This window comes from Pseudopodoces humilis, chromosome 20, assembly GCF_049639895.1.
Source record: "Pseudopodoces humilis isolate 2021_Gansu_Grassland_sample_001 chromosome 20, ASM4963989v1, whole genome shotgun sequence".
Classification (NCBI taxonomy): Eukaryota; Metazoa; Chordata; class Aves; order Passeriformes; family Paridae; genus Pseudopodoces; species Pseudopodoces humilis.
In genome coordinates, this window is record NC_142219.1 from 3,175,001 (window position 1) to 3,196,745 (window position 21,745).

The 21,745-nt window shown below is 44.3% G+C and overlaps 1 protein-coding gene across 12 annotated transcripts in view; it reads right to left on the minus strand.

The window, feature by feature from the left end:
- The window catches only part of CLIP1 (CAP-Gly domain containing linker protein 1), a 61,201-nt gene that overhangs the window by 1,016 nt on the left and 38,440 nt on the right, over positions 1–21,745 (minus strand). For 8 of the 12 annotated variants that reach the window (XR_015774259.1, XR_015774257.1, XR_015774258.1 and 5 more), the window contains 14 exons: positions 21,620–21,677; positions 21,299–21,382; positions 20,521–20,677; positions 19,765–19,930; positions 19,460–19,675; positions 16,267–18,453; positions 14,972–15,109; positions 13,814–13,920; positions 10,964–11,084; positions 6,889–6,941; positions 2,121–2,238; positions 1,702–1,861; positions 811–1,592; positions 555–678 (listed from right to left, as the gene is read on the minus strand). Coding sequence is in view for 1 of the 12 variants with exons in the window: in XM_088065168.1 (XP_087921294.1) it covers positions 554–678; positions 1,546–1,592; positions 1,702–1,861; positions 2,121–2,238; positions 6,889–6,941; positions 10,964–11,084; positions 13,814–13,920; positions 14,972–15,109; positions 16,267–18,453; positions 19,460–19,675; positions 19,765–19,930; positions 20,521–20,677; positions 21,299–21,382; positions 21,620–21,677 (3,737 nt within the window). In the remaining 11 variants the exon portion in view is untranslated. Of the gene's footprint in view, positions 1–553; positions 679–810; positions 1,593–1,701; positions 1,862–2,120; positions 2,239–6,888; positions 6,942–10,963; positions 11,085–13,813; positions 13,921–14,971; positions 15,110–16,266; positions 18,454–19,459; positions 19,676–19,764; positions 19,931–20,520; positions 20,678–21,298; positions 21,383–21,619; positions 21,678–21,745 lie in introns of those variants that run through there. The other 4 variants (XR_015774262.1, XR_015774261.1, XR_015774260.1 and 1 more) reach the window with 2 other exon arrangements.

Consider the following 21,745-nt stretch of genomic DNA (forward strand, 5'->3'; position numbering starts at 1 on the left):
ACACCCAGGAAACGCCACAGAGCTCAACCAAAAATAGGATACAAACCCTTCTCCACCACCCTGCAGTGCCCCCACAATCCCCTACATTCTAATATTTACTGAACAAGCTGCTGTTTGTGCAAGTATTTGCACAGAGACATTTAAAAGAAACACACGTGAAGTAGTTTTTCTTTTCCCTTAAGAGAGCTGAAGTCATGGCACAGCAAATAGGTTTTAGTTCTATTTCTCTGGATTGGTTCCTCCTATCCCAACACAGCTACAGCCTCTTGGGAGCAAAGACTCTTCTGCACTTGCAAAGGGCCAGATTCACTAAGTCATACAACACACGTCACAATACACCAGTGTTTGGGACTGATAACTGCAGAGCACCATTTGCACTCCCAGTTACACCACAGTGTAAAGAGAAGGCTGGATTCAACCACTAAGCTCCAGGGAAAGCTCTGTCTGTCCCTCCTGACAGCTGAGATCAGGCTGCTGGTGCATCATGCAGCTGCCAACCCACTCTACCAACAGCTCCCAAAACAAGAGCCAAGGCTTCCTTTAGGATTTGTACCTGTCATAGTTATTTATCTCCTCTTCATTGCCATTGAGGGCTGCTTCGCACATTCTTTGTATTTTCAAGTTCAATTCTTCATTCCTCCTTTGTAGATCCACTATCACTGAATTCAGGAAGTCGATCTAGGAGAGCCAAGGACAAGGACAGTCAGAGGGGCAGGGGTTTGGCACCACCCCCAGCCCCAGGGTTCAGCGCTGCTGGATGTAACCAAGGAACACTTGGCAAACAAACGGGAGGAAAGAAGGGGAACCAACCTCGCCCTGGTGGAAGGAAGGGTTGCCATCAGCAGGTGAATTCAGGGAAGCAGAAAACCAGAAAAAGATTGGTGGTTAGTGTATATTCATGACAGTTCTGATGGCTGCACAACAGGGAAGGACATTTTTAAATCACCGTGACTTAACAAAGGCTTTATCGTAAGCAGAAGGTGACTCTCTTCTAACCATATTTTCTAGGCATTTGTTGGCACAGGCCCCTGTGAAGCAGCACTTCACAAGGTCACTATGACTGTCCTACTCTGAATCACATCTTCACCTTCCTTCTCCACTGCTGCCAGCCCTTGTTCTGAGTCCAGTTCTGCAGTGCTTAGAGGTACCCAGGAGCTCAGGGAGCCCGTTTCTCCAAGATGGCAAGCACCAGCTTCAGGTGGGCCACGGCTTTTCCTCATGCACATCCAAGAAACCTCTGGAAAGGTCAAGGAGCAGTGAGTGCTCTGCTGGCTGGACCTCTGACAGACTGCAGGGCACAACTTGCCACCCTAATTTCCTGCTTATTCCCTCACATTCCCATGATCTGAACTGTTTCTCCAGTATCACTCATCACTTGATTCTTAGTATTTACTGTCACTGACATTTCCCTTCAGAAGCTGAGGGGCTAGAAGATAAATCTGCCCATTAAAAACCTGACCAACAAAACCCGGGACTATCTTTGGAATATTCCCCTCTCCTACAGCCCCACTGCTGGCTTAGCATGCTCATGTGCACATCCAATACCTGCTTCTCTCGTGCAATTTCCTCCTGAAGCAGAGTAGCAGCGTCACCTTTAAAGGAAAAAATCAAACAAGGTACAATGTGACTCGTGCCATGGCTCAGTCAGAAATCACGTCACAGGCTCTGAGGGCACCGACACTGGAGTGGCTCTCGCTTTACCTGAGGGGCTCATTACAGTTAAAGGCTGCTCATTGTTTTCCTTGAGTTTTTGCTCCAAGTTCTTCACCTTTTCCTCAAGTTTCAGTTTGTCAGACTCCAGTGACTTCACCACTGACTGCAGGGTTTTTGCAGAGGCGTTTTCTCCGCGGAGCACCGTGATCTGGAAGAGTTGTTTGACAACACTTGGAACCTCCAACACCAAGCCAGAGCACCAAGGCCAGGGCCCTTGAAGCAAGGGCTGAACAACCACCAAAACCCTGTGCCAGGAGTCACCTGGCTCAGCACAGGCAGCTGAAGATTTGATGCTAAGCTTTAACTATGCCACACAAAAGAAAAATGATCAGCCAGCTCTTCAGGAGCCAGCACAAAGCCTCTGGCTGCAACTTAAGTGAAATTGAAATCATCCATTCCTCATTTACCTCATGTCTGAGTTTTTCCAGTTCCTCATCTTTTTGTGTGATCAAGGCACTAGTAACATTGATGGATTTCTGTAGAGATGCTCTCTCTTCATCAATTTCTTTTTTTAACGTTGATTCTCTAAAAGAAAACCAAGTAAAACCAGAAGTCATCTATTGAATGGGTAACTGTAGCGGCCCAAAGTAGTTTCATTTAATTTCAAGTATTAAACTACTTAAGAAGTGGTTCTTAAAAAACAAATTACAGTTTACTGCTTGACTAAGGTTTTGTATATGCACAAACATTTCAGGTGTTACAACTGTGGAAACAAAGCAAAAACTTTACCTAGGTAGTACATGCCAGAATCTGCATAGCACCGTATCCATTTGAATTTAAAGGAGCAAGTTAACAGACTGGGGAGATACAGGATAAACAAACATGTTGCACAATGTTCCACAAAACCTAACTCGAGAGTTTTGTTACTTCTTGAAAATTACTAACAAGCAACAAAACAGGCATGCAAAGCTCATTGTACAAGCTGTCATGCAAAGCATGGATGAGGCTGGAAATATCAGCTGGTCCTCACTAATTTCAGTGACATCATCATTTCCTGCACATAGAGAAACCACACGGGATTTGTTTGACTTCATGGGAGAAAGGTTAAAAAGAAACCCTCCAAAGCAGGCACAACTCCCTTCCACGTACATATGTCCAGCTTTCCCAATATTTTCCACGGATCTAACAGAGATACAACTTCTGCCTACAGCTCCTGCCTTAAGGCACCACTGCTGTGACACCTTCAGTGAGTAACTGTCCTCTGATGGCAGGAACATTGCTACAAATTTCCTTACAAGCTGAAAGATTTTGGTTAAAAAAGAAAACAACAAAAAAATGACTTCAAACCACTTCCTTTTCTCCAGAAGGAACTGGCTCTTCCTCTTGAAGAGTCGGTGCAGGCAGCAGTGCTGCTATAGGCTCTGAGCTCCTGCAGGGATTCTAAACTGCACTACACTCCCCAGTGCTGCTGAGGGATCAGGAGCAAAGCCCATCCACGTGGGACGATGCTCAGGGGACAACTACGAGCACAAATGGAAAAGTTTCCATCTCTGTGGTATCTACAGTTAGTGAGAGCCATGATACCCAGACCATGAGACACAGGAAACCTCACCCACTCGAGATAAACAGGCAACTCAACGATGAGAGCACAATCAATCAATTCTTTCATTGTTCAGATTGTACTCAGGAATGGAAGCAGCAAGTGGAGAATCTGGGGTTTAGAAAAGCTGAGGCAGCTACCAAACGAGCACCAAAATTTGATTTGGTTATGGTGTATTTTTACAATGAGAGAATCAACAGAAGTGGAAACACAACAACTTGCAGACTGTGTGATCTTGCCTTCAAATACAAGTTACAGTCTTGTCAATAAAACCCAAAAGGGCACTGGCATGGAAAGACCCCCTGGCCAACCCTGAGTCAGCAAAGCACTCAAAGCTCCACAGCCACCTCCGTGTTCTCCCGCAGGATTCCCAGCTCCGCCTGTCCCATGGTTTCCAGTGCTTTGCTGCGTGGTTCAAAGGCACATGGTGGTGTGGGAATGGATGTGCCACCAGTGCACGGGGTGCTGCTGACAGAGCAGAGCTGCAAATCCAGGATTTGCTGGGAAGTAAACCCTGAGGACATGTGGGAATCACATCTGGAAGTTGCTGCTCACAAGCTCTGCTGCACCCGAGACTTCTCCCGAGCGTCCCCGTGCTGTGCACGCAGCTGGGAAAGGGCAGATGGAAACCCCAGCGGCTCAGCCCATGCTCAAGAGCTTGTGATTCAGCCAATGTTTCCACTTGGTCAGATCTTCATGGAGAGATCAGGACCAAACAGATGCTTTTGGTACAAATGTGGTTAATTCGCCGTTTGTCGGGCTCAGCTTCAACCACCACAACGCTGAGGTGGTTGAAAAAGGCAAACAGGTTGTAAGGATAGAAATAAAATATTTACAGACTCAATACAGGAGCCTCGAATGCTAAAACACAAAGGGAGAGAAAGGAGAGAAGAAAAGAGGAGAGAAAACAAGAGGGGAAGAAGATCCCTGTGCTGGAGCTTTGGGTTTTCTTTCCCTGGACAATCTCTCCAGTGGGGGACCCAAAAACGCTGGAACTGGAGAAGCTACAGCCAAGGAAGGTGCTGGTCCCTAAGTGTGGATCACTTCTAGGTCACTTCCAGGCAGAGTCTTGGCTGCTGCTGGAGCATCGTGTGTGCAGTGGGAGTCACACACAGAGCAGGTGCTGAATGGGAAATAACTGCACTGGGGGAGCTTGCAAGGAAAATCTTTTGGAAACTATTTATTTTATTTGAAAAAAAAAATTGATTTAGTGAACTTAAACTTTTTTCCTGCCAATTCAAGTTCAAAACATCTGCTTACCAGCAGGGGGGAAATCAAAACAAAAATGACTTTTTCATTTAGATGCCATTTTAAAACTTCACTTTCTTGAGAAACTTAAATCAGGTTCTGAGCAGTGAGTGGAAGTCGTGGGAGAAAGGGGTTTGTTTTGATTTAACATTAAAAAAAAAATCACCCAGATTCTTCCCTTACTACAAAAATAAGAAATTCTAAGAATGAAGCAAATACCTTAAAGTGCTACTGGGTAAGCTTTAAAAATGCAAGATAACAAGAACCACATGTTAGAAACATGGAGTACAAATGCAAAATACTGTAAGGAAGAACAATATTTGCACCAAGGGCCTTTTCTGTTTTGGTAAAAAATATATAGACTTTTTTTTTTTCATTATACATATATATATATATATATAGAGCTGAGTGTTTTACAAAACAAAAGCAAGACACCAAGGGACAAAGGCAGCCAAAATATGTACAACAACTTTACTAAAAAAAAAAAAATAAAATTATTTATTGTAACGTGGATAGACTTTCTTGAGTCTTACCATTAAAGACACACAGATATAGCAAGGGAAGCAAGGGCAGGAAAGGGAAGAGAGAGGAATGAAATGAGTATCGAGAAACAGCGAAGCTCAAAGACAGTCAGACAGCAACCCACACTGAACCCAACGAGCTGAGCCACACAGAACCCCCCACGATCCATCACAACAAACTCCCAGCACTCCCAGCTGGATTATTTCATACAAGGGGATGCTAAAACAGAGGGAGAGAATTCCTGGGGGTGGAAGGGAGGTGAGAAATTCACCACGAGAGATTTGACCTGACTGAAACACAAAGATGGCTCTTGTTCAGCAGTTCGAATTCTTAAGGCAAAAGGACGAAATTATCATCTTCCCTTCACCAAGTTCTGTGCAATTTGGGAATTTAGAGACTTTTTTCGTTATTTTTACTTAATTAGCTCTTTCTTCAGCCAGACTTTTTTCACGAGCACTGATGCCACATGTTGACATGTTCTGAGCCCCAATGCCTGCAGTTTTTCTCAGCCAGGCTGCTCCTATTCCTTTTCCTCATTTTCCCCTGTTCCTGTTGCTCATTTTCCTCTTCTACTGCAGTTTATTCAACACTGCTGAGCAATGTCATTAAGCCAGTCACAAACTGGGGCACCTCAGTGTAACCCACTGAAGGTAAAGTCATGATAAAATTCACTTCACTGATTCCATAATTGTCTGAATTATTTCAGGCAGCTCACCCAGAGTAAAACAGGAGAAGGAAGATCAGAGCCACCACACACCTTTCTCTGTAGAACTTACAAAGAGTTTGTCTTTGAAAATGTTCTCTGTGAAATAGAACTGCTGGAAAGTACTGAATGACTTGGTCCCCACTCCTTCCTTCCTTTCCTCAAGTGACTTCCAGGAGTTACACTACTGAAAACACATTTTCAAACATGTTCAGTGACAGGCTGGTGATGCAGCTCGTGAGGCTGGTTAAAGCTGGAGGTTCAGCTGATCCAACTCTGACATTTCCTGGGGAAGCATTGGCTTGGGAAGCACCCCATGTGCCTGCTGGCCTTTGGAACAGCAGGAGATAGGACAACCCCCTCCCAGAGAACAGAGTGTCAGGGAATGAGGAAGGGAACAGTGATAATACTGAGTGGCCAAGGATGTGTGTGCATAAACACCCAAAAGCCACTCACTGTTCTTTGTTGTGACCATTATAAATCCAGGAAATTTAGCAGGGGTTGGTTTGTTTTTCCTGGAACAGCCGAGGTGTCGTGGGGAGCTGTGTTGTTCTCTAAGGATTTATGTAACTGCTCTTGGAAAGGCCCCATTTCCCTCAAGGCACAGGGGCCAATCAGCTTCCCATGCACACACTGCAGACACTCAAATTCATGACGTGGGACCTTCCCCTGAGCAGCAGTTTACAAAGGGATGCCCCAGTCACCCAGGACAAAACCTCCTGGCATTTAAAAGCAGTGCTGAATGAGCTGCAGTAACCCACAAGGAACTCAACAGCCCAAAGCCATGAAAGCAGCAAGTGCTCATTAACTTTTCTTTCCTCTTCCCCTCTCCTCTAATAACCCTCCTCAGCATCACTGAACTGTCCATTATTTTTCAAGAGCTCGCCGGGTCAGATCTGTGCCTGCACATTTTATCAGACTGAGGGACAATCCAACATTCCAGAGCAGACTAAAACCAAACATTAAACTGGTCACTGCAAATAAGAATTACCACAATGTGGGAGGTGTGGAACTAAAGCAAACGTGGATGGTTCCATCTCTAATCCAACGAGTGCAACAACTCAGCACTTTTAACCATGACACAACAGAAAGAACAGCTCTTAGCAGTGTTTTTGTGTTCCATTTCTGTGGGGTTAAACACACATCAGCAGGAACAACTTACCTCTTTTTCATCTCTAATAACTGGTTATTGAGTACTGATCTCTCCTCTTCCAGCTAAAACACAAGTACAGACAGACTCCAGTTAATACTACAGATTGTTTCCTTAGTATAAAATATTAGAGCATCATTATCATAAAATAAACGTGGGAGAGGCTGCAGAGCCCCCAGATCCTCAAAGCAGCAGATTTTCTACTGGCACAGCACATGCACCCAAACACAAACTGTTCAGTGACCAAAACATCAGCTAGTGAGGGCCTGGAGCTCCTTTACGAGCATTTCCATGTCCTGTGCACACAGCAGAGGTGTGAGACCAGTGTTAAAGGATATTTCCAGACCCTCCTCACACCCCCCAAGAACCCTTTGTGTGCCTGCCCATTACTTTTAGCCCAGCACTGGGGAATTGCTGGGTTTCTTGTGCTGGATCATTGTACCACTGATCTGTATTTGTTACTGTCCCGTTATTCCGAGATAAATTATTGATCCCAAAGCTGTTGGTCTCATGTTTGTTACCACATCCTGAACCTGTAACTCAGTGAGGCCACTCTAAAGCCCTTAAAACTTGCAAAGCCTTCACCTGCAATTATTGTTGTTGGGTCTAAACTGGGTTAGGAAATGCAAAGCAAAAAAACTGCAAAGGCTCAACACAGAAACACTGGGACAACTGATCTTCTGAAAAGGTTAAGAAAACAAGTATTTTCCAGGTAAATTATTTACTTTTCACCATCTTCTCCTTCTTTTTTATTCAATGGCCAAAGCCAGAAAATACTGCTGTGAGAAGTGTCTGTACCAGAACTCCCTGAGCACAGGCTCCAGTGGGATTTCACAAGCTTCCAGGGTTCATCCACCAGGTCAGGAACACATACATTTATAATGGCAACCTCAGAGCCCTGACAACAGCTCCTGTCCCTGACAGAGGGAATTCTTTCAGCGCTTTGCAGATCCTGAGGTTTGGCACAGAAGGCGTTAAACAAGTTTCCTCAAGCAAGCAGGGTGTCTGCCAGCCCCCAGCTCTCAGCTAAATGCAGCTCACTGAGAGCAGCCATCTCCTCCACATTTCCTGACAAGTTACCTTCTCCTTCCCTGTGCTGCAGTGCTGTTAAACCTTCCAGGTTTGGCATTAACCAGGATTGTTTCACTGGGCTTAATCAGAAAACTTTATTGATACAAAAATCAGATACTAGAAGGGTGTAGAGAGGCTTCTAGAAATAATTCATAAAGCAAATCAAGATGTGTCTCTCAAGGCAGGTGACCACTGTGGGACAGCAAAGCAGCCAAGGCACTGGGGGGGTATGGCCAAGTTCTACCTGAAGGTCAAACCCAGTCAAAACCCAGTTCCACCAGCAGCACCCCCATGATTCCCAGTTTCTCTCTTGTTTCCTGCCCAGAGGCAGCCTGTGTGAGCTCCCGACATCTGTGCAGACTGGTGACAAAAAGGGACAAATATGACAAGTCTGAGAAATGTTACACCCAGGGAGCTGCAGCTTCAGCTGCTTCTCCAGACCCTGGTTCTGACACCTGGGTTCCAGGCCTCTCTCCTCTGGCAGATCTCCAGAGTGAAGGGACTCATCTCCTGCCCACCACACTTCCCAGCTGGTTTTTGGATTCCTTGCCCTCTGCCAGCACAGCCATTTCTCTACAGTCACACTCAGCACCCTCAGAGCAGACCTGGCACAGTGTTAATAAAAGATGGGCCAGTTGAGCTGCTGGGTATTTCTACACCTTCTCCAATGAACTTCAAATGCCTGAGCAGGTCTGAGGCTCCCAAAATGCCACAACAAATAATTTGAAGCCAGGAAAGCTCCCTGAGCTCAGTATCTATCCGAATGTGACTCTTTAACTAATTACAATCAGCTAATTATTAATGGATCAATACAGAAAAGCTCCCTCAGCATCTTTGGCATGAGACACTTTAACCTTTAGATGTTCAGATAAATCATTCATGAAACGGGATTCATTAATTTTGCAAAGTGTGTCACAAGCAGCCACAGATTCTCTAACCCAATTGACAACACACTTGTTAGAATTTATGTGGTTACCACAGCAACAGCTCAAAATTCCCAATCCTGTGTTTTCCCTTCCTGATGCATTTCACAGGTACCTGCACAGACTCTCTGCAGCCTGAGCTCTGCTGCTTTCTGCTTTCCTCCCCACTGCCCAGAGTTTTGGGAGCACCATGTGCAGCTCCTGGACAATCCTGCTGTGGGAGACCCTTCACTGCCAGCACGGACACTCCTCCAAAATCTGCTGGAGGATTCTTCGTGGTGACATTTTTCCTGCTTCCCACAGAGAGCCTGAACCCAGGGAGCCCAAAGCCTGTGGCCACTGGTGGCTGAGCACAGTGTGACAAGAGAGGGGAGGTGTTGGGACACCAAAGGCCTCTCCCAGGCTTTTGGGAGGCCGAGCTGTTCACCAGATCTCACAGCCCAAATACGACATTTGGGAACTGCAACAGGCGGCATTCCCATATTCCCAAGGTTCAGATCACACTCTCCTTGCAGAAGGGCACACTGTCCAACACCAAGGGCTGAAGAAGGCAAACAGGCTGTGTATCCAAGCTCCAGCAGATCCTCCAGATCCTTGCTCCTGGAACCATCTACTCACGGGCAGGACAGGCTATGGTGCGGCCGAGCTGACACTATTCCAGTTTGTGAGGTGATGGATTCATCCCTGTGCTTCCCACACCACAGCTGTCTGTCCTGGCAGTGAGAGAGGGATCCCTGCTGACAGATCCATAGCCAGCAGGATGCACACAGCAGGATTCCTTCCCGAGGTCAGCTGCAAACAAGGGAGGCCACAGACCGAGTGCAGTGACCGCGGCCAGCCCGTGGCTCGGGGGCTGTGGGGTCCCTTCCCTCGGGGCCTTTCCGGGTGGCAAAATGCAGAAAGGTTTGACCAATGCTGCCAAATCCTTCTAAAGTTACAACTCTCCCTGAAAATAACAGGTTGACTCAAGGACTCTGAAATAATTTAGGAAACCCTGTGGGAGTGGGGAGCAGCTCCCACTGGCTGTTTGGGATGTGCTCTCCCCACTCTGCTCCTCAGATGGGGAATGAGTCAGTGCTGAGCCCACACGTCTGGGACTCTGCTCGTCACCTCCAAAGGCTCTTGAGGATCAAGGAGCCTGAGCATTACTCCTGCCAGCAGCTAAAAGGATTTACAAACTGGCCAGGGACATCACCCATCCTCAGGACTTCCAAACAGGACCTTTGGGGGAAAATCAGCCTCTTGGCTTTAAAAATATTAAACCTTTGGCAGGGTGGAAGAGTCTGTGCCCTGTCAAAGGGAACAGGATCCCCTCCCTGCACAGGTGATCTCTCAGAAAGGCAGGGCACACAAACCTCAGTCTCCTACATTCCTGGTTTTGGATCTTTTGGATGAGATCTTCCAAAGATTCCTTCACAGTGTGCCTGTCACTGGAACTGCTCCACAAGAACTAAACTCACATTAGGGGCTGTAAATCTATTTTATCTTTTGGCAAGTACCAGTGATACAAGCTGAGTAATTTGCCCATTTTAGGATTCCAACAACATGTTCAGATAGAATAGTAAAAAATAATAAAAAAAAAAAATAAAGTACCACCAGAAAAACACCTTGCAGGGGTTCTGTTCCCTGGGACCCAGTGCCTGGCTGCAGCACAGTGTGAAGTTTGAGCAGGCACACACACAGCACAAGTCCAACCAAGTAGTTTTACACAGTATTCTGAAATACATCCTAAATCCTCTTTGTTTTCAGTGAGGAGAGCAGGAATTAAGAATTAAAAAGCTACATTTCCTTAGTACTGCTGGATGGACATTTCCACAGTTGTGTAACAAAATCACTCCCGACAGAAATAGCAACTCTCTGTTAATACACTTGGCTAAAGCACGTTTAATTTATGCTCATTCCCAAGCCTTCCCAAGTATCCTTCCCGGGTTACGTAACCTTCTGTCAGCCTGCACTTCCAACCTCCCCGTGCAGGTGGCTTCCAAATTTATTTCCAAACGTTCCCAGCACCGCTCATCCTTTCCAGCACAGGCTCCCCGGGGCAGCCCCGGAGCTCCGGCGGAGCCTCCACCCGCCCGCTGCGGCCGCTCTACCTTGTGGTGGCTCGACACCTCGTCCCTGCTCCTGCCCAGCTCCTCGGCCAGTTTCACGTTCTCCTCCTGCAGAGCCTCGAGCTGCTGGGACTTGTGAGCCGCTGCCAGCTTGAGCGCTTCGCTGTGAGCACACAGAGAGCATCGTTACCATAGGAACGGGAGAGGCGAGGGAAAACTGGGGGAGAGAGGCGGCTTCACAGCTTGGAAAAATACATCAGGGTCACGTGGCGGAGGGATCGGGAAGAGCGGTGACAATCCCGGGGACACAGGGACGGGTGAACCCTGTGGCTGCACCGAGCCCTCCCCTGCCACTGCTTCAGGTGCTCGGGGATTCCCACGGGCAGCGAGGCTGGGATTTGGGAACTCAGCGCAGGAGGGTTGGCGATGGTTGCAGCCTGGACTGTTCACAGAAGAGAACTTTGCAGCCAGAGGTAAAACAGAATTGCTTAAAAGCATGAAAAAGAAAGAAAACTTGGAAAAGAAGGCAATGGGATAAAAACCAGCTTAGAGCTTCACTTATTTAACTACTCCCTACCAGGTCTGACATCCAAAAGTGCAGGATCACAGGAAGCAAAACCCCATCTATTCCACTATTTTAACAGACTCAAACTGCAAATGAGACAAAACCAAAGCTGAAGAAAAAAAGGCTTTGCAGCTTTCATCAGCCCGCGTTGCTACTAATGAGTATAGTTTTCTTAAAATACGTTTATTTGCAACAATTTTTTAAAAAATATTTAGCATGCTGGCTGTAACATGAGTGACTAACAGAAAAATCTTAGAAATTTGACATCTTTCAAAAAGCACAAAAGATACCCTTAATTTCACTAAATAGTTATTTTTATTACTCTTTTGTTTTGTAAAAAAGGAAATGCAGTACTCCTGTGTGCCAATACTACAGACTTAAACCCTGACTGGAATATTAAAAATACTTTTATAACTGTGGGAAGTAGATGAACCCTTAAGTCAGAAATTTATTCAAGCACTTCAGAATACAAGGATTTGCTGTCTCTTACTGGGCACATGTAGACAAAAGTCTGATTTTAGTTCAGCATCTCATGGGACTCTGATTTTTCAACCATATCTGGTCTCACCTTGGCAAATTCCCACCCTGATCCTCCTGGACTGGAGCAAACTGCTCCCACCTCTAACAGTGACTCCCCTCCTGCTGAGCAGGAACACACCAATTTCTAACCCTGTTTCCTTGCTGAGGAGCAGCACTAACCCCTCCTCCTCTTTCTTCTGGCATTAAGGCACAGATTATTTAGGGTGTTAAAAAAACCCCACACCCAGGTCTGGGGTCAGCGTGCCTGAAATGCCCCCGTGTTCATGGCAAGAATTCCCAAGGGATGGCCCTGGGAGCACCTACAGGCACTGCAGCTTTCCCTCAGCCCAGCCTTTTCCAAAGGACACCCTGTCCCTGTCACATCCCCCTGCTCCAAAGGCACCACATTCCCTCTGCTCTCCTCACCCAGCCCTCATCAGCTCACCCTGAGCTGTGCTCTCCACCCACACCCTGCTGCTCAGGAATCCCTGTCACCAAGCTAATTCTTCCTATAATTGAACAGGGCAACACACAAAAAAGCTAGCAAAGATCAATTAAAAAAAACAAACTAGACAAGCTTCCCTTTCTCCCCAGGGTCTCAGCTCTGATGATCAGAGGCCACATTCAATCTAAGAAATAACAGAATTAACCCCCTCACAGTGATTGGGGTCCTGAGAACACCTTGAGCTGCTGGAGATTTTCAAGGCAGCATCTCCTATAAATAATTCCTGCCTGGCAAATTACAGCCCAATATCTGCTGCCTTTCCATAAAACCGGAGTCCCCCTTGCTGTTCCATTTAACTCTGGCATTTCCCAAGAGCACCGAGGCAGGAATTGCTCATGGAAAGAAATCCTGCCTTTCTCAAAGGGGTCTGTGCAAGGCCCCAGGTTTTCCAAAGCCACCAGCACAAGCTGCCAGTCACAGCCAGACACTGAATCCTGTGCCCTGGTGTCACCTCGGAGCTGTCAGTGGCTCAGAGCTGTCACAAAATGACAAATGGAACTACAATAATAATAATAATAATTAGTCAAAGCTGCTCTTAAGCTGTCAGCAAGATTCCAGCTCTCACTCTATGAGCCAAGAAATTCCTCTCGGAGCACAGGTGAAAAGTTGTTTGTGATTTAATGCAGGACACCTCTGAGAGCTGGGGATGTGCAATCACTGCAGGGCAGCAATAATTTGGATCTTTATTCCCTGTGGCACAGCAGCAGCTTTGCTACAATGAGATTCCACAGGGCAAATTACTTTTTATCAAATGCTTTCAGTTAATTTGTCTGTGTCCAGTGTTACACACCGTGAGTCTGTAGTATGTAAAATGCTGTTTTTCAATGAAGCAGCTCAAATAATGAACAATTAACTCGAGTTTCACATCCCATATGTAGGATCTGGTCTGCACCATTTAGGAAATAGTGGGGCCACAGAAATAAACTTCATAAAGCCATCAATAAAAAATAAAAGCAGAATCAAATATTCTATGAACAAAGCCACTTAACACTCCAAGTGTACTTGTAATTAAATCAGAATTCTCTTCTAATAAAGATTTTAATATCATCTCGTGCCCTCAGGTGATAGAACCCTTCAACAAACAAATTATTTCAAACTATGGTCTAAGGATTTGCTTTAACTCCCTTCAGCAATTTAGTAGCAACATTCTCATGTCAAGTTTTGCACATGCCAAACATTTAATTTTGACCCAATATTGGCTTCATAAGTTAGGATACCAGAAAGGTGGTGAAAGACAATTAAAAAAAAAAAAAAAGGTAAATGTACCCACAAAAATTAACAGATTTAACACTGAAAAACTTACAATTCTTTTTTAAGTTCTTCCACTTTCTTGTTCTCCAGATTTAGAAGCTCTTTTGATTTATTAAGTTCCTCTTCATTTTTCAGGTTGTTTTGTTTAAGCATGTCCAACTTAAAGAGGAAAAAAACCCTCATTACACCAATGAAACCACACAGTTCTCAGGAAACAACCCTCAGCCAAATGTGGGCTGGAGCTCTTCCATTTTCAATCTTTACCCCCTAAATTAACCCAGCCTGTCTGGACTGATGTGTTTGTCCAACAACAAATGTTCTGAGACCTTCTGCATTCAAATAGAGCAGCACAAAGAATTACAAGTCTACTGGAGAGAATGGTATTTCCAGGAATGTGGTGTCAACACCCCAAGGTAAAGCCCAAAGCACCTCACCTCCATTAACTGCTGCAGCACTCAGAGCATTATTTGTTTTTTGAATGCAAAGCTAAAACCAGCTGTCCCCTTGATCTTTCTTCCTCTAAGATAACTCATCAATTCTGCTTTTCCATACCTTATTTTCTGAGTCAGGAGGGCTGAATGCTGTGCCTGCACCCACAGGAAATGAATTCCTTGCAGAGATCTTGTTGCATGGGACAAAATGCTGGACATGGATTTCCTGAGCTTGTGTCCCCCACGGAAACACCAGGAGCTTGTGGAGCTGATTTGTTTGCATACAGCCCACAGTGCATTTATTACATAACAGATAATCTGCAGCCATTCTCCTGGCATTGCAGGACCCTGTGGATTTTTTTAATCCAGAATGGGAACCCCTCCCATATGAACGTCACCACTTCTAATTCCCGTGCCAGCAGATCCCGCTGGAAATCGCCCCCGTTCCAACACTGAGGGCAGCCCAGCTGTTCACTCCCAGTGCTCTGGGAGTGCATCAAAGGGTGAGGGCATCCTCCCCTTCCCTGGGCCCTGCAGCAGCACAGAGTGGTGGGAAGACATTGACTGGACACTGATCCCAACGGGAACTGCTGCACCTTGGATTGACACCACATGCAAAATACAAAATAACCATGGCCATAAAACCATGTGCATTTTCCATCACTCTTCCAGTAATTTTTCACAGACTCCTCTCCTGCCTATTTCAATTCTCTGTAATTCAACAGTTGCTCTCACAAACCAGGCAAAACTTTTCACAGAAAAGCATTTAATGTGATTACTTCATTCTGCAGCTTCTGGTTTGTCTGTCTCGAGTTCTCCAAAGAGGCCAAAGTTTCAATCTTTTCTTTGTGAATGGCGTCCTTCTCCTTGGTCACCTGTTCCACTGCCTGGAAAACATCTTCTGTCACTTTGGCCTCCTGGATATAAAGGGAGGTGGGGAAAAAAATAGTTATTCCCAACAGGAGCTCTGACAGCAAAAGACCAATACTTTATACACAGCTCTGTGGTTTGTCAGCTGCTTCCCAGGTAAGTAAGGACCTCAGCTGGGAATTTATTTGCGTTTTGGAGCTGCATCAAGTATAAAATGAACTGAAGAGAAAATTCAATTCCACGCAGAAACAGATCATAACCCCATGCTCTTGTCACCACTGAGGAATTCCCTCTATTTTACTTCCTAGATTTCTCATTACCACCACTGTGATTGCTCTCAGACCTCTCACCTCTTTAGGCAGTAATAATTTAACAGATATTCACTTCCAACAACCCGGTATATTTTCAGAAAATATGGAATTACAAAAAAGATTCCAAAATTTGGAAAATAATGGAATTAGAGATAAAGCAAATTATTGCATCATTTCAGTGATATTCATTATGGCCTCATAAAGGAAATACTTCATAATGGTATTAAAATACTCAGGCAGGTGTAATCTATAGGATCTCCTGATTTCAATTTGCATTCAATGTGATTTTCTGGGCTTCAAGCCACACAAACTGAAAATCAAAGTATCAAAGTATTTTATAAAGAATTTGTTGGTGGTGAATACAAAACACTTCTGTGAATAAAAAGAACACCAGAATTGTCAGTGTCTTTCCCATTCTCTCACACTGCTTTTATCCAATTACATTTATAGGAGAAGCACATTCTTTTGTATTTTTTGGAGTAATTGCTGTAATTGAACATAAGACTGCACAAAGATCCAATCTAAAACCTTATCTATTACTACTTTAGATTTTAAGCTGTGGAGTCCTTCACCAGAAGGAGCTGCTCAATGTCTCCTACCAGATTAAGGGAACACAACTTCCTTTTATTCACAGTTTATATTCTTTTCTTGCAACATTCAGCAACAACAGAGGTTTTTGCAGTTAAAATATTAAAAATAAAAAAAAAAGTGTCTTTCAGACTCACAGTTGCAACTTGCAACAACCCCAAAGTACCATATTGAGAGAGCCCACAAGTGCAGTGTGTTATTGAAGTGCAGAGTGTGCAATGAAGTGCAGAGAGGACACCAGGGGTTAGTGCTCAGGATTAGCAGAAACAGCCCCAGACTCGACTTTTAACTATCAATTTCAATACCTCTGGTTTCTGTACTACTGCTTGGGCCTGAAGAGTCTCAGTTTCTTTTACTTTCAAAATCAGATTGTTCGTTTGCTCCTGCAGCATCTGATTTTGGCCCTGAGACTCCAGCAATTTGCCTGAGAGGTCACTATTAGTTTGCTCGAAAAGTTTAACCGCCTCACACAGTCTGCAATAATACTGGGAGAGCAGCCTTTCCAGTTCTTCCAGTTTTTCCAGTCCCTGAAAATACTCCATTGTCTCCTTTTCCATCAGTTCCATCTCGTGTTCAAACATACTCATCTTGCTGGAGAGGGTGCTGTCCAGGCCCCGGAATTTTGCTGCTGTGATGCACAAGGCAGCATATTCTCTCTTCTGGCGCTTCATGATGAAAGTGATGTGCTCTTTCTCTGCCCAGAATTTTTTTTTCATTATTTTCACCAGTTTCATGTCAGTTTTTTGCTTCTCCTGAATTATATGTTTTGCCATAACCAGAGCTACTTTGTTTTTCTCTTTCAGCTCTTTTAGCTCCTTCTCTAAGCAGCAGATGGTTCTTTGAAGTTCTGTACGTCTGAACAGAAACACCTCCTCGTCCAGTTTTCGAGCTTCCTTTTCCAAGGTTAAGGTTTCTTTCACAAAAGCAATTTCTCTGTTTAATTTCTGACACTCCTCCTGCAGCTCATCCCTCTCCCTGGTCAGCATTTCCCTGGCAAAGGAGCATGTCTCCAAGGAAGACGACAGCACCTGCTCCGTGTGTGATGCAGCAGCCAGCTCACCTTCTAATGCTCTTTTGGCATCCTGGGCCTCCTTCAGAAGATTGGAAAGGTCACATTTACAGGTCATTAACTCTTGATTTTCTGCAGTCTTCTTACTGAGTTCTCCCTTCAGGGCTTCAATGGAATCTTGGAGTGTGGCATTCTCTTGAGCCAGAGCATTCTTGGATGAGAGGTCCAGCTCACGTTCTCTCTTCGGATCAGAAACTGCCTTTGCACAAGACCTGTTTTCATCAAGAAGCTCCAAGTATTTTGTCTCCAGTTCATTCTTCTCTTGGAGAAGAGCTTCATTGTGCTTTTCAAACTGCAATGACTTCTGAAGGACAGATTCCTTTTCCAAGGTCAGTTTGTTCATTTTCTCAGTGCAGATTCGCTCACAAAGCTCAGCATCTGCTGAGGCCTTCGCAAGCTTCTCGGCAATTGCCTCCTTTTCATTGAGAAGCTGCTCCCTTTCAGCCAAAAGCCTCTGTTGTGATGAGGAAAGAGCCTCTTTCTCTCGATGTAACTGATTACATTCCAAACTGAGTGTCTCTCTTGAGGCTTTCATTTCCTCAAGACAACAAGTGAGACTCACAAGGGAATTCTCCAGCGCCGCGGTGTCTTTCATCGCTTTGGTGAGCTGTGTTTGCATCTCCTCTTCTCTCACTTTTAACTCTTGGTTTTCACTGACTGCGTTGTCTAAGCTCACTTGCAGCTTTTTTGTGCATTCAAGGAGCATCCCCCTCTCTTCCCGCACGCCCAGCAAGACCTTGCACAGCTCCTTTTGCAGGGTGTCATGTTTGTCTTGAAGAGCCAAGAGCTTCCCTAGGGCTGAATCTCTCTCTGCAGCCAGAGTTGACACTTGCTGCTGGAGCTCCCTTTGGTCTTTGGCCAGGGCCTCACAAGAACTTCCCAGCTTCTGGATAACATCATCTTTGTCTTTTAGAATTGCATCTTTTTCTTCCAAAAGACTCTTCAGAAAACTCTCCAGCTCTTTCCATTCTTTGACACGTTTCTGACACACCACATCCATGGCATCTCTGCTGGCCTGAAGTTCCTCCAGCTTTTGGAACAAGGTTAACTCCAAGGACCGGAGAGCCTCATTTTCCTGAGCTGCCTTCAGCAGCTCTGCCTGCAGTGCCTCCAGTTCAGAGAGTAATCTGCTTTTCTCAGAAACCAGAGCTCCCTTTTCTGTGCTCTCCTGCTGGCTTTTGGCCTCAGCTTCTTCCTTCTGCTTTAGGATTCTTTTATTTTCTGCCTTCAGTTCTTCTTGGTCTTGTTGCATTAACGAAATCTTTGATTTCAATTCCTTAAGTTTTGATAACAAAGGACCTCTCTCTAATTTTAAAGTACTCCCCTCCTGTGCCAAAGTCTCTTTTTCTGATATCAAAGCCCTCATCTTGTCTGACATTTGTTCGATTTCTTTTCTGGATGAGGCTAACACAGAGCTTAAGGACTAAAGAAATAAAGTCGGGGAGAAGGGAAAACAAAAATCAAGTCAAGCAGACAAATGAGAAATGTGCTTTAAGGGCAAATACAGCAATTGTAATTTAAGTTTTAAAAGTGTATACACTGACACACAGTGATTGTTATAATTTAGCTGCTGACACACACCCCTGTTACATTACAGAACATGCATCATCCACAAGAAGATTTTAGTGGCTAAATAATATTAAAAAACTCATGATTTAAAGGCTCCTCCATCCAAAATTTCCTGTAATTTATAAAACTACTCTCAATAAATTGACTGACTGTAAATTATTCAAAAGAAGAGCCACAGAATGATTTCACAAGACTCTAAGTGAATTAAAATGCAATGAGTTCTATTAGAAACTGACTTCCAATTCTCAGTTTCACTTCCTCAAGATTCTCTCAAAAATATGTTGTCATGACCCCTCCAATTCAAAACACCACATCAGTGCTAACAATATTGTGTGTCAATTTATACACTAAATAATTTGCTAAATCATATAACAAAGATTATAGCAAATAATTGCTGAGGGATGAAAGCAAGCAGTAAAGTAAAAGAAACAGGAGGAAAAATTAAAATTACTAAAGTCAAGCTACACACTGAATAGCTGCAGACCATACTACAAAACAAAAGCTGTGTAGCACTTCTAAATGAAGTAGTTCACAATGCATCTTAAAATTCAAGCATATAAAAACACAGGGAATGACATCTGGCTCCAACAGGCTGTGCTGAGCCAGATCTATGAACATAAAACGTTAACTGATATCAAAGAATTGTATCTCATCAACTCCTGTGTAACTGAGAGAAGAACCAACAAGCAGTTTGTCCTGTGGGCTTCTCCTCCCTAACCCATACCCACATACCCTGGAAAAGTTCAAAACAGAAACACTGCAAAAATCTAGCTATGAAAAGCTGAAGCAGAGAGAAAACAAGTCACTGAGACAGAAAATTTAAACTTTAAGTCACTTGCAGAGTGACAAAAGCCACTTACTCTGGCTTGCTCTGCTTGTTTCTGCAGCTCCTCAGCCTGTGCCTCCAGCTCGCTGTTTTTCCTCTGGGCACTTTTCAGAGCCTCTTCTGCATCCAGCAGGTTCTGCTTAAACCCTTGGATATCTGCATCGTGTTTAGCCACCAGCTCAGAAGTTTCTTTTTCATGCTTGGCCTGAAGATCTTTGAACTGATGTTGGCTGGTCTCAATCTGCTTTTTCTGGTGGAAAATAAAAGAGTAAAACACAGTTCAAGCAGCAGTGGGACCATATTTCTGCACAGTTTTAGTGCTTTTAAAGTCGTTCTTACCATGTCTGTCAATTGATCCTGCAGATTTTTCAGTTCTGCTTGATGAATCTTGAGAGTTTCCTGCTGACTCTGCTCAGCTTTCTGTGTTGTCTGCTCCACGTTTTTCTCAAGCTGAGCAGCCTTTTCATTTGCTTTTGTAAGCTCAAGTTGTATTTGCTCCAACTGCCTGGAAAGACCAAATGAAAGAACATCACTTTTTGCTGACAGGACCACAAGCACAGAGATGAAAGAGCTGTGCTGAAAAAGATTGTGCTGAAGTTCTATATTCTGACCAAGCATTCAAAAAGAGATTTCACTGTTTAACAGAAATGTTCTGCTAAATTCAGTACACACAGGGAAGACCAAGTTACTTTGCCCCCAGTATTGTACATACAATATTTGGGAAAAAACCCCAAATTTTCTCTCACAAAAATGTGACTTGAGTCTTTTATATATCTAAATAAACTGAGTTTATCAGGTAATCAAATAATCATGAAGCACAATCACAAAACAGTCTGGATTATTCAAGAGGTCATTTACTCTAGGCAATGAGAAGCACATTATGTAAGAATTTTGGAATGATCAGTGTTGGATGCTCTTCAAATCACTCCCAGGAGACTGTTTGGATTGATTTAGTTTGCTAGAATAAGCTCACTTGTCATATCAATGTGACACTCAGGAGCATCTTGTTCAGATATTTACAAAAAAATAAAATGAGAAGCTGGGAGTGTGGGAGTGGAGATTTGATGTGACAATGCTCTGACAGTGATGAAATACCTTTCTTTTAACCTCAGTTCATCATTCATTCTTGTGAGCTGGGCAGAACTGTCTCCTGACGACTTCATGATCTCTGCAATGTCATTTTCAAGTTTGGCTTTTGCTTCCATCAACTGCTGCTCCCTCTCTTCTCGCTCCCTCAGCTTCCTCTCCATCTCTGAGCAAAACAAAGGTGCTTAAGCTGTAAATTTCAGAGGGAGGGTATGCAAAGAACAGCTAGAGAACTGTAAAGAACTAAAACCAGCAATAGTGATGCTCCAGACCTTACAGATCACTCCTCTAAAATGAAAGATGATGGCTGATTGAGCAGGTAACTGCAGCACAAGGTTAAGGACTCTTCAGAAACAGCAAGGAGCAGCTGGTCATGAGCCCTTTGTTTCAGAAGTGATTCACTTCAGGCCAGGAGATGTTGGTACAAGTCCTGCTGTCTCAGAGGGGAAGGAAGCAATGGAGGAAAAGACCTGCAGGTCTTGCAGGTGAAAGCACTCATCAGCTGTTCAGCAGAGCAGCAGAAAATGAACAAGGAAGACAAAGTGAAGCTCCAGTGAAAAAATGCCTCAGGGTAGGCACTGCCAGGGGCAAGGGCAGCCCTTGGGATCACTTCTCCCGTGCCAACAACACCAACAAATCACAAATTGTGCTTTGCTTCCCTCTGCACTGGTTTTACAGAGATGTAAAGAGAGGAAAGGCACAGCAAAGCCTCCTACAGGCTACAGAAGCCATGCCAGAGCACAAAGCTGATGCATTTCCAGAACATTCCATTTCATCCCTTCCTTACCAGTCAAACTAGACTTGAGCTGCTCCAGTTCTGAAGACATGAGTGCAAACTGCTCTTCTTTTTGGTTCAGCTTTTTCACCGTTTCTAGGCAAGTAAAATTTGGAAAACAAAGATAGTAACTATTTAAATGCAGACAATTCCACCTACTTGCAAGGTATGTTACCCTTCAGAGGGGCTACAAATAATCCTGTCCCTTCCACAGCCACTGAAACTGCTGTACCATCAGCTATGAGCTTGAATGTGTTTTAAAAAGCCATTTTGTTGGCTTTTAATTTAATATCTGCAGCTGTTTAGTTCTCTGTTCATTTTAGCAGCACATACCTTGCATAGCTTGTTGAACATTCTCTGCTTCATCAGCTGCACTAGCAAACTTTTCTTTCTGAAAAATTGATAAAAACTTAATGTAAGGCTTGGTAGTAACAGTACAACTCAACCACTGAACTTGTA